This window comes from Vombatus ursinus, unplaced genomic scaffold, assembly GCF_900497805.2.
Source record: "Vombatus ursinus unplaced genomic scaffold, bare-nosed wombat genome assembly UNPS02014838.1, whole genome shotgun sequence".
NCBI classification, from domain to species: domain Eukaryota; kingdom Metazoa; phylum Chordata; class Mammalia; order Diprotodontia; family Vombatidae; genus Vombatus; species Vombatus ursinus.
In genome coordinates, this window is record NW_020954616.1 from 124,162 (window position 1) to 137,016 (window position 12,855).

General features: G+C 40.1%; 1 protein-coding gene across 1 annotated transcript in view; it reads right to left on the reverse strand.

Moving 5' to 3' along the window:
• The window catches only part of LOC114026367 (SLAM family member 5-like), a 109,173-nt gene that overhangs the window by 20,940 nt on the left and 75,378 nt on the right, over nucleotides 1-12,855 (reverse strand). The window contains exons 8-10 of the mRNA XM_027840052.1: nucleotides 6,635-6,692; nucleotides 6,365-6,519; nucleotides 875-1,201 (exon numbers count right to left, since the gene is read on the reverse strand). Of these exons, the coding sequence (XP_027695853.1) occupies nucleotides 875-1,201; nucleotides 6,365-6,519; nucleotides 6,635-6,692 (540 nt within the window). The remainder of the gene's footprint in view (nucleotides 1-874; nucleotides 1,202-6,364; nucleotides 6,520-6,634; nucleotides 6,693-12,855) is intronic.

Below are 12,855 nucleotides of genomic sequence, written 5' to 3' on the forward strand. Positions count from 1 at the left end.
TGGCTCTGTAAGGAATTCTCCTTGGTACTGAACCTTAAGAAGTCAAGGAGGGGCATTCTCCTGTTGTATAGTGTAAAGCACCCTGAACCTGGAGTCCAAATGCCTGTGTTTAAGTCCTGGCTCTAACACTGATTAATTCTGTGACTGAGGACCCTTAAACTTCAGTTACCACATCTATCTAATGGGTATAATACTATGTACACCAGAAATGTCCAACACATGGAACAACATTCCCAAGTGGGGCATGAACCAGATTAAAATTTCATCAAAAATGTTTAGCAAAATAAGTGAAAATACAGCAAAGTATAAATGATATCTTTTTTTTTTTTGAGTTTGAGTTTGGCACCTCTGATGCACACTGTCTACCTCACACATTTTTATTATAGAATTTAGACCAAAAGAGACCTCTGAAACCATCTGGTCCTAAAATTCTCATATTGCAGATGAAGATAAGTGAATGAATCTAGTTTTTTTTTCCTTCACATCATGCTGGTGATTGGGAAGAAAGTACTCTGAGAACTGTGAGCTCTTACCCTTAAAGTTAAGCTTTTAGTCCCAAGTAGCAATCACACTGTGAAGGATAATATTCTGTAATTTCTCTTTTTCTAGAATTTCCTGTAGGTGAGCAATAGCTACAAACATTACAAAATAGAGCAGGGGCAAACCAGAGTCCTGTGTAAGAAACAATGTTGGGCAATGGATGTCCAACAAATGCCAATTAAATGAAATAGTGTGAAGTATACAATGTAATGTACTCATATAATCCTTCCTGCAAGGGAGTAGGTTGAGGATGACAGGGAGGGAAAGCAACAAAGACAGGAAAAAGTTTTTGGAGAAACAGCTTAACTATCACGGTCTCAGTCCTGAAACTCACCATAGACTTGTAGGGAATACCGGTGTGTTATTGGGACTCTGGAGGAGTTGGTGCATACATGGGCTATATAGAGTCCTTGGTTTTCCATTTGTTCATTAGGAATTTGGAGGGAGAAGTCCTGGGCAGGGTCTCTGCCTCTGTCAGGTCTCTGGGTCTTGACTCTGTTCAGCTTTCCCATTTCTCCTGGTTCTGTCTTGATAAGAGAAGTATTTGAAATCCAGACAACGCTCTCAACTCCTGATGGAATCTCCAGTGGGAAAGTGATCAGGCCCCCAAGGGTCCCAATCACTATTGTGGGAGCTGAGTTCCCTTCTGAGGTTCCTGGCCCTATAGAGGCAGATTAGGAATTGAAGCATTAACTCCCTTTGTCCAGAGCTTCAAGGCCTCTCCAGGCCCTTGAGTCTCCTTCTCCCTATAATGTTGCTGTTTTCCCTCTGGGTCATCTTCATTTTCTTTCCCTCCATGGTCACTTAACTCCATAATCTACCACGTTATTCCTATTCCCAGGGAACACTCACAGGCCATAGAGGATAAAAACTCCTTCATCCTCATTTTATTCCTTTCTTTGACCCTTAGGTAATTTTCCAGACCTGGTTTGGTTTGAGGTGAGGATAAATTCATCATTGCTAATCTTATCACCGTGCTGCTAACTTAAGCCTGGATACCACCTCCCTCGACCACCTTTCCCTTTTTACTGGAGGGCTGAAAGGTGAAGTACCAAATTCCTTCCAAAGCCTTCCTTTATAGAGGACAGAATTGAACTTTCAGCTCACTCCACTTTGCATCTACTGCTCTGCATGATTTCAGCTCCAGTGAACAAGATAGCCCTGGGTATATAGTCACCCTCTCCATTCCCATTTGCTTTTGTGTGCTGTCTTCCTCCAATTAGATTGTAAGCTCCTTGATGACTGGGACCATCTTTCTTTTTCTTCTTTGTATCCCCAGCACTTCACACAGTGCTTGGCACATAGTAGGTGCTTTAAAATGTTAATTAAGTTGAAAATAAGATGCTCTTATTCAGAGTCTCTAGTCTAGTGGTTCATAACTGGCTTTTTCACTATGAGGCCAGGCTAGGTCTAGGCCATACTCCTTCCCTAGCTTCCTCAGCTCCTGCCTTTATTGCTATCTTTCGCCTTTATGTCATATGACTTCCTTATGAACTCTCAGGCACCCCTCTTCCCTCCCCCAACTTCAGTCCTTCCTCCCTGATTCTAGACATTCATTTTCCATCTCCTTCACTCTTTTACCAGTCCATCCTTCTATCCATTTCTCTTCTATTGTAAATAGAATATGTTGAACACAAATGAATATTTTTTGGATGAATCAAGGTCATCATTGTGAAAATACACCACTATTCTGTGAGGTTTTAATACAGGGATACATTCACAGGCTATGATATATGGTTTCTATAGTTATATATGGGTTGTTTGCCCCTCTGGCCAATAGCCCAAGATGTATTTTAAGTTCAAGTGTCTGCTTTCTACAATTTTCTTTTCCTACCCTTGTTGTCAAGCTGCCAGGGGTCATTTATTTATTGTTGTTGCCTCTAGTAGCACCCCACCCCTACCCAAACTATCTTTTCAATGTCCTTCTTCAGTCTATTCTGGCCTAGGAAACCAGAGAACCAGGCTTGTTAGAATTGTGTGCAGATATAGAGGAAATGGGCTCTGAATAATGGTGAAGCATCTTCTATTGATAAAGAATGTGAGTTTTGGAATTTTCTACATAGACTTCTGTGATCTCTATTTTAGCTCCTCTGAAGTCTTCACTGCTGTTTTCTACCTTGTTCTCAACTGTGTTTTGTGCCTGTTTAAGTATCTGACCTCTGAGATGCTAGAGTACTATAGTAATTAATGTATGGATCATTTTGAGAACTATGTAAGCAATTGGACTGAGTTCTCACACTGTTATTTCCTAGGAGACCTAGGGAGTCTTTGTAGCTATTGAAATGTGAAAACTTGTTTGAGAAGAATTAGGAATAAGAAAGGGTAGGACAGAGTTTCTTTTCTGAGGACACTTGGGATTCATGTCTGGATGGTTGTGCACTTCATCTGGCATAAGGTTTCCTTGTAGGGCTCAAGCTGGAGATCAGGATCTTATAAATCTCTTGAGAATATTCTAAGGTCAAATCCTTCTAGCTGCTCAGGGGCTGCTGAGAGCCACTGAAAGACAAATGAAAGAGTTGGTACCTGAACAGAAATCCCAAGAAGGGGTGACTTGGGAGCTCTTAAGGCTTACAGGATTCTTGGCTGTGCATGTGTAGTTCCAGTCAGCATTACAGGATGACCAGGAGATTTGGATGACAGATCCTCCATGGGATGTAGTAGTATTTGGACCCAAGGGTGACCAGCTATATGTCACATCATTTCTTCTAGCACTCACAGAACATGTCAGGAAGACAATGCAATGGCCATCCTCAGACACAGTGGAATTCATTCTGATTTGGGGTTCTGTCAGCTGCTTTGTGAGGGAAGGTAATATTAAAACATGAGGGCAATAAAAATCAGGCAAATTATTCATATCCCTCCTCTGCCCCCCAAGAAAAACTGATTACTTAATTTGAGATAATGGTAGCAGTGAGAGGAGAGATAAAAATTTAAACTCATAGAGAGGGAAGGGTCCTTAAAGGTCATTTAATACAGAAATTCTTCATCTTCTTTGTGTCATGGACCCTATAGCAGTCTGGCTCTGGACCCTGTCTCAGAATAATGTTTGTTTTTTTTTAAAATCATAATGAAAGGAAATGATAAATTTCAGTTAAAGGTTAGTGAAAATGAAGATGTAATTTTTTTTTTCCCCATCCAAGTTCACATACCCCTTGAAATCTATCTAAGGATACCTTGGGGATCTATAGATCTCAGGTTAAGAACCTCTGATCTAGTCCAATATCTTCATTTTACAGATGAGGAAACTGAGGCCCAGACAGTCAAAGTTTGCCTTGATAGTTACTAGCAGACATAGAACTCACACCTAAGTCTTCTGATTCCAAATCCAATGTTCTTATCACTATATCACAGTTTCACCAAGTTCGTTCTCATCTCCATAGAAACAGCAACTCATTCTCCCCACCCTCTCAGAGCAGACACCTGGGTTTCAGGAGTTTGCTCATACCAGGATTATGGAATTCAATCCACCTGCCTCCATTCCTCACCAGTTTTGTCTCTGCTCACCCCCTAAGAGTGACGCTATCAAGGGAATGAAAGGAGAAATGGTGAAAGGACATGTCTTAGCTGGGATTCAGGAACTCACAAAATATGAGTCACAAGATATGAGAGTTAAGCTGACTCTATGACTTATCAGTCAGCCTCAATTTTACTCTTCTTTTTTCATCAAACTCTTCTATTCCCATTGCTGAACTTGCTGAATGCTGTTAGTCTCAAGGGAAGTTTCAGACCTATCCCATGAGGCCTTGAGAGTGAGGTTGGCAGGTTTGACTTGGGAAGTAAGGGACCTGCTCTGACTAGAAGAACAGAATGGTGGCCTAAGTATATCCATAGGCATATTCTAAGCTACTGAATGGATAGAGCCAGTATTAAAAGCTCAACGCAAGCACCTTCAACAAGAGGTCTTTCCTGATCCTTCCAGCTACTAATCCCCGCCCTCAATTATCTTGTATATATTTTGTATACATTCATATATGTATATGATGTCTCTCCAATATAATGTAAGTTTCTTGAGGGGGAAAAATCATTTCTGTCTTTGTATTCTCAATTCTTAGCTCAGTGCCTAGCACACAGCATGCTCATAGAGTTGGCAGCTTGACAACAAGGGAAGGCAAAAAAATTGTAGAAAGCAGACCCTTGAACTTAAAATACATCTTGGGCTATTGCCCAGAGGGGCAAACAACCCATACATAACTATAAGCATGACAATGGATTCGGCTGATTGGTCTAAACTAGGGGTGGGGAACCTGTGGCCTCAAAGCCACATGTGGCCTTCTAGGTCCTTGAGTATGGCCTTTTGACTGAGTCCAAGTTTTACAGAACAAATTCTTTTATTAAGGGGATTTGTTCTGTAATGTTTGGAATCAGTCAAAGGACTGCACTTGAGGACCTAAAGGGCCACACATGGCCTTTGTTATAAAGATGACCCCATACTCAGTTCCAAAGACTGGTGTCTCAAAGACTTTTTATGAAAGAGGTTGAAGTGCGTCATTTAGATTCTCGCAAGAAGCAGGCGCACCTCCTTGGAAGGGGAGAAAATGTGCATGGTAAAAGAAGCCAGAGCAATCTTTATAGTTAGTAATTGCCTAACTCCTCCCTTCTGGACCAGGATTGGTCCTAATCCTTCTGGGTTACAATCTTCCTTATATGCCCCACCATACATTATGTGCCTAGAATTGTGTAATCACTCCCCCACCCCCCAGACTGAGCAGTTAGCCTGTCTGTGCTGATTTCTTATCTACTTATGTGGAAACTTAACTCTTTCATTTCTCACAGCCTTGAGGCTCCAGATTCCACACCCTATTGGTCAACTGATAACAGATAACTGAACTACCAGGCAGTCCCATGAGGCATGCTGTAATGAATAGAGCTCTGGCTTTACTCTTGCTTTGGAAACTCACAAACTAGGTGAGCAAGTATGTGGCCAAGCCACTTAGCTACTCTGTGAGCCTGAGTTTTCTCATCAACAAAATGATAATAATATACCTGTAATACCTACCTTGAAGGGTTACTGTGAGATTCAAATAAGACTGTGAAATAATGTGATGGCATTCTGCAAACTTTAAAGGCCTTCATAAATGTCAATTATTTTATTAAATGGGATATTTGGCAGCACCCTTATGTAGGAGCACAAATATCAGAGAAGGCAAACAAGGGCTCAGGAAGTCAGGGAAGCCCTGAATCAACATCTAGGGGATAGGGCTCATTTTAGTTTCAGTTTGATTAATCTCATGAAGTAGAGGAAGTGAAGAGGTGCAGTATTCTTCATTCTTAGTGTTAATTTGAATTCCTTCTTTATGAGTACAAACCAGTTGTTTCAGGGTGCTCTGCCCACTGCTTCCTCTTTTAAAAATTCACTTCTCAACTCCAAAACCCCTATTTGTATAGTTGGAGATGTGGTGGGGAAAGTGGGAATAGAGTATTTCATATTGAAAGAAACCTCAGAGGTCTTCCAGTTCAATTGGTACCTGAATAGGAAACTTGTCTAATACATACCTGCTGAATGGCTAGCCTCTACTTGACAATTTCCAGTTATTAGAGAAGTCACAGTAATGAGTTGAGAAGCAGCCCATTCCATTCCATTTTTGGACAGTCAAAATCTGACTCTCTTTTGCAAGCCAGAATAACGGGATTTAGAGCAATAGAGTTCATATAGTCCAACCCTCTTGTTTTATAATTCATTTCAATCCCAGTTGGCATAACTATAGTAACCTTCTGAGACATGCAGCCTCATAATCAGTGTGAGTACTGTTATTTACTAGAGAGAAATAGATTTCTTATTTTAAAAACTTAAGGTAGAAACTGCCTGATAGTGCTTGATACTCACCATAGACTTGAAGGCTATATTCCTTGGTGGTGGTAATATTCAAGTTTTTTATGTTTATCTGGGCTCTGTAGATTCCTGCATCCTCTATTGTCAGATTGTTGATTTGTAGGGAATAGTTGCTGCTGATTACATTCACTCGGCCTCTGTATTTTTTCCTCAATCACTTTTATTGCTTCCCCTGGAGTTACTGCAGTAACAGTACCTTGTTTGCTCCAGGTAATATCCTCAAGTTTCTCTCCCCTTGGAATTTCCAGGAGGAAAGTGACTAACTCCCCCAGAGTTCCAATCACCTTCATGGGGGCTGGGTCTCCTCTGGAGGCTTCTGGTCCTGTAGATATGAAAATGAAGCAACAATAACTGTGGAAAGTAGGCTGCACTTGAAGTTAGAAGACCCACTTGACTGGCGAAGGGTAAGGAGTTAGTTTTCTATGAGGATCATTTGAAGGGACTGGGAGTATTTTATCTAGAGAAGGGAGAGGGAGAGGAGGACATGATAACTATCTTCAAGTATTTGAAGGGAAAGGAGATAAGCTTTTTTTTCTGCTTGGCCCAAAAGAAAAGAATTGAGCAATGGGTCAAATTGCAAAGAAGTCTATTTTAACTTGACCTAAGACAAACTTAATAATAAAAGAGTCCAAAGTAAAATGGATTACTCCTGGAGGTGGCAAATCTCCATCACTGGAGTTCTTCAAGTAGGGGTTAGATGACCACTTACTTGTTGGGTATGTTGCAGAGAGGGCTGTTGTCTAGCCAGTTGCACTAGATGGGACTGAATATCTCTCCCAACTCTAAAAGCTTGTGATTGTTGCCATAGTTCTGCTACTTACTAGCTGTTTGATCTTGGGCAAGATCTCTAATTAAAGGGGATCCATGACTGAAGCAGTCCCTTCCACTTCTGGGGAGCTGTACTTATTAGGGGATTTTCTTTTCTAGTGGTCCATTATCTACCCTTTGTAATTGGCACCCTTTGTTCCCAGTTTTGCCTTCTGGAGTAGAGCAGGATCAAATCTAATCCCTCTTTTACATGATAGTCCTTCAAAGATGTGAAACCAATCAATAAGTCCCTCCTGTCTTTCCCTCTCCAGGCTAGATATCCCTAGTTCTTTCAACAAATTCTCATATGGCATGAATGAAACATCTTTTATGATTCTAATCACACTCCTCTGGATACTCTCCAACTTGTCAATGTCATCCTTTTGTAGTGGGTGTACTCTCTGAAACCCCTTTTAGAGCATGCTCAGTTGCTATTCCTGGAAATGAACTGGAGTCTTGAGCATGTGCAGATGGCAGTTAGGATTCTATCTGCTTCTGACTATGTATGACTCATTACTGGGTTGAGACCCTCTGATTGGCTGCTAATTCTGTGGCTATACCAAAGGGGTGACCCATTCCTCTTCCTTTCTGGTGTTGAAACATGAAAACTATTTGGAGCTGTTTCCAAGAGAGTCAGGTGGAAGAAATGGCAAAAGACTTATCTCCTACCTGGCCCCATATAGCTATGAGTATATATAGCCTACCTCAGTAAAGATCTTGCAGGTTAACATAACACTTTAGATGGGTTCCATCAGAGCAGGGTAGAGTGGGATTATCGCCACCCTTGTTCTAGACACCACACTTCTCTTAATGCAACCTAAAGTTTGAATTAGCTTTTTGGGTGAAAAATGGAAAAGCTCCAGGTGTCATAGTATCTTGTTGACTCATAATGAGCTTTTGGTCTACTAAAAAACAATCCTTCAAAGAACTGTTATCTAGCCACATTCCAGCAATTAAAGTAAACTCTCAAAATAATAATGTTGAAGAAGATGCTCAATTGGATATATATGGTGTAGAAGGTGTAGAAAACATGTTTTGATGGATCTGTGATCTTATTGGTATGGGTACTCCTTCCATTGGTGTAAAGTGAAATACTTCTTGTGAAAAGTCTAGGAAAAGTATAACTATGGGATTCCCTTCATAACTATGATGAAGCATATTACTTACCTCCTGATGTATAAGAGATGGACAAGGATATACATTTTTGGATATGACCACTGTATGGATTAATTTTGCTTGATTGTACTTGTTTTTATAAAGGATTTCCTTCTCCCCCTTTCTTTCTCTTGATTTTTCAATGGGAGGTAGCAAAAGTGATGTCAAAAAGAGGTCACTGTAACAGTTTTTAAAATGCAAAGAGGATAGAAGTAAGTTCAGAAGGAAGCAAAAAATGGTCAGTTTTGAAAGTAATGTATAGAATTTATTACATACTTTTTTTAAAAAAGCAAGTGGTATGAAATGGAGATTCTTCTGTATGTGTGTGTGTTGCTATGTGTACGGAACTGCTCTTTTTTCTTGGTGTTTAAGTTCAGAATAAAAGTAACATTTAAAAAAGTAGAATTCCCTTCATCCACCAAACTTGCAACCCTATCCAAAAGGAAGAGGTTTGTCAGGCATCATCTATTCTTTATGAAGTCTTGCCAGTTTTTTGTTGTCATCATTCCTATCCTAATTCTGAAGTTATACCCCTTAGCTACCAGACTCAAGTGACACTTTTCTTGAAGCTAGTGTAAGATTACCTCATTACCCATTTACTGCCCAGGAGATAGTTCCTGAAGGTGCTTCATCTGTCCAGGGCCATCATGCATGCTGAGGGCTTGTTATGGATTTAAAATACAAGTGTGGTATAACATAGGAAGGTAGAAATAGTTTCCTGAATAAAAATAGGGGTACAGTTGAGGGAAAGGACATTTTTTCTTTCTTAAAAAATTATATTTATTTATTTTTAGCATTCTTTTAAAAAAATTTGAGTTCCAAATTCTCTTTTTCCCTCCAGTACCTCCCCCACCCATTCAGAAAGCAAGCAATATGATACCCATTATACTTGTCAAGTCATGCAAAACATATTTCCATATTAGTCATATTGAAAAAAAAAGCAAGAAAAATAGAGAAAGTGAAAAAAATATTGTTCAATCTGTACTCAGAGTTCATCAGTTCTCTCTCTGGTTGTGCATATCATTTTTCATCATGAGAAAGACTACATCTAGGTCCAAAAGGACCTAGAAAGGCTTGATTCAATTTCTACAATCACTCTCTGTGACAAATACACCATCTCATAAGAACTGAAATCCTAGGAACTTCAATGAGGCCCATCCTTGAGGTCCACAATCTCAGAGGAAATGTAGTCCTTTCCTTCTACCACATTGGCTTTTGGGGGCAAATAGGGAAGATGACCTTAAATTCCCATGACTCAGAGAATAACTCATTCTCTAGGAAAAATTTCTGCCCAGCTTGACTTCTAAACCTAAAGTATATTTCTGACCATTCCTTTCTGATAGTATGACCTTCCTCTTACTTTTGGTGAAGAATGTAATTGTTATGGTATATTTAAAGTGTTTTATATTATAAAACTGAAGGGAATAGACTTTTGAAGGGGGGAAAGAGAAAGGATTTGAGTCAAATCAATGAATACATATTAAAAACCTATTATATCAACACTATGCTTAGAACTGGGGATGCAAAGAAAGGAAATACAAAAAATGAACAAAACTCATCCTCTCAAGAAGTTCACAGTCTAATGGGGGAGACAACATGTAAACAACTATGCAAAAACAGGATACTTACAGGATAAAATGGAGATAATCTCAGAGGAAAGGCACTAGCATTAAGAGTGACTAGAAAAGGAAATTCACTCTCATGAGTGAATCATGAGAGAAACCTGAGGGAAGTTGGTGGAGCTAGCCATAGTGGAGAGGACACTGGACTTGTAAGAAGAGCTGAATTCTGAATCCAGCTCAGACAGCTACTAGCTGTGTGAACCTGGGCAAATCACTTTACTTGTCTTAACCTCAGTTTCCATAAAATGAAGGAGTTGAACTCAATAGCCACTAAGGTTACTCCCAGCTCCAAATCTGGGATTTTGATCCTGTGAGCTGAGCCAGTGAATTTTATTTGTTAGGATGAAAGGGGGCAAGGTTAGGATCCCCAGCAACAGGGGCTGCTAAAGAATGAAAGTGCCTGGCATGGGCAAAGCATTTATTAAGAGCCTACTTTTTTGCCAGGCATTATGTTATGTATACTGCGACCTTAAGTAAGGCATTTCACCTCTATGGCACTCCATTTCTTGAAACATAAAATTATGAGTTTGGACTAGATGGCCTAAAAGGTCTCTTCCATTTCTGAATCTATGCTCCTATGGCAATAGAAATAATATAGTGATTATTTATGTTATTTAAGTGAGAAGACAAAGATTAAAAATAAGATAAAATTACAGTTCCTGACCTCAAGGAGCTTATGATCTAATGAGGGTGGGGTGAAGTATATACAAATAAGCATAATAAGAGGAATAATATAATCAAGCTAAGGAGAGAATGCCTGGGAAGAGGACACTAGGAAGCAGATTCTGGAAGGAATTATGGATCCCATCAGGCCTAACAAGAGTAGTAGGAGAAACTTCTAATCAGTTAGCAGTCTCATAAAACCTTGGCCTAGCATTTAACTTGATATTTGAATCAAGCCATGTTAATCTTTTTTTTTTCTTTTTCCAAGTTAATCTCAAGCTTGATTTGTTACACTAAGGCAGTTTCGCAAACTCTGGATCAATCCCCACCTCACCCCCAACACACACACCCTCAAGGGACACAATACAGGGGTGGTGAACCTGCGACCCTGAGGCCACATGTAGCCCTCCAGCTCCTCAAGTGCAGCCCTTTGACTGAATCCAAACTTCACGGAACAAATCCTTTTATTAAGGGGATTTGTTCTGTGAAGTTTGGATTCAGTCAAAGGGTCTCACTTGAGGAGCTAGAGGGCCACATGTGGCCTCAAGGCCACAGGCCATTTAAGTATGTTTGTGTGCCTGAAGCAATGGTCAAAATTGCTGGATGTGATAACACCTTAGCTTTAAGGTTTGCAAAGTTCTTTTGCATATTATGTTGTTATATCTTCACACCAATCCTGTGAGGTGACTTGTTTGTGGTCACACAGCTAGTAAGTGTCTGAGGTCAGATGACAGTTCGGGTATTCCTGACTTTATGGCAGCACTCTATCCAGTATGCCACCTAGAATTTTTCAATATAACTCTCACATAAATATATTCACTGTTTTTTATTGGAAACAAAATATAAGACAAAAGAAATGAAAGACAGACTAAGAAATTTGCTCCATCTGGTGGGAGGCAGAAGAATGGGAACTTGCTCTCTGACACTGCAGTGCAGGTATTGAGTCAGGATAGAGACGTTAGGAAAAAACCAGAACAATGGAAGAAGTGGGTGATTTGCATGGCAGTTAGAGTCTATAATGCCTCCATGTAGGCATGGGGACCTGTGGAGGTTCCCTGGTAGTCAGGGGCTAGGGCATTGCTGTTCTTAGAATCCTTCTGTGGCTGGCTGGAGATGTTCTACTGGAGGACCTCTCCTCTGTAGGTGAAGGCCGCTGGATGACTGAATCCCTGCTCAAGCCTCATCAGAACCCAGGGGACAACACCATACCTTTCTGCTGCCTCTGGTCCCATGCGGCTAGCAAGATGTAGCAAGGAAATGTAAAGGTGGAGAAAATCTACCACTATTGTGTATGCCCTTTCACTTAAAGGGGTAGGAATGAGCAGAGAATTTGGAGTTAGAAGATCCAGGTTAAAATCCTGGCTCTGAGACTTACTACTGATTTGACTCAAGTAAGGCCCTTCATCTCTATGGCACTCAGTTTCCTCAAACATAAGACAATGGGGTTGGACCAGATGAGGTCCAAAGGTCTCTTCCATTTCTGAATCTATGCTCCTATGACAGTAGAAATAATATGGTGATTATTCATGTTATTTAAATTTTGTTGGTATTTTTTATAAAATTCTAATAAATTTATAATTATATTTTAATAAAATAACAACTAAAAAGATAATTTGCATGGATTATATTATGAAAAGTGCAAATGGGGGACAACTAGCTTTTTTTATATAAAAGGAAGCCATTGCCACATGAAGTTTGGAAAGCACTTAATGTATTAGGGTAAAAAAAACCTATTTTCTATAAACTTGTCTTTTTCTTTGTTTTTGATATTTCAAACTCTCTTTCAGATGAACAGAGGGAGGTAACAGCGGTAGATACATCCATACCTAAGCTAAGACATCATAGGAGAATCAGTTTGGTTAGGAAGGCAATGGCAATAAGGGAGCAACTTTTTCAAAAAAACCTCAGACTCCTTGAGAGCTGGTGCAGACTTTCTTTCTCTGTTTTCCTTTCTACATATTCTGTCCTTTCGCCCCAACAATAAGCATGAAGCCCATCATTTCTCAGGTACCCCAGGGAAGCAGAATTTGCCACAGGCTCTGAGTGAGGCAGGTTTGGAGAGATCTGCAGGGTCGTGGGCTGGCTCTGTTCTGTAGGCAATGATGGCCCACACCATGCCTAGCATGTAGTGAACACTTAAATGTTTGTTGACTTGACTTGCTGACATTTTCAAGTGACCAGGTGGGACCTGGGCTATGGGTCAATAGGAAAAATGCTCGGAATCATAGAGCTAGAAGG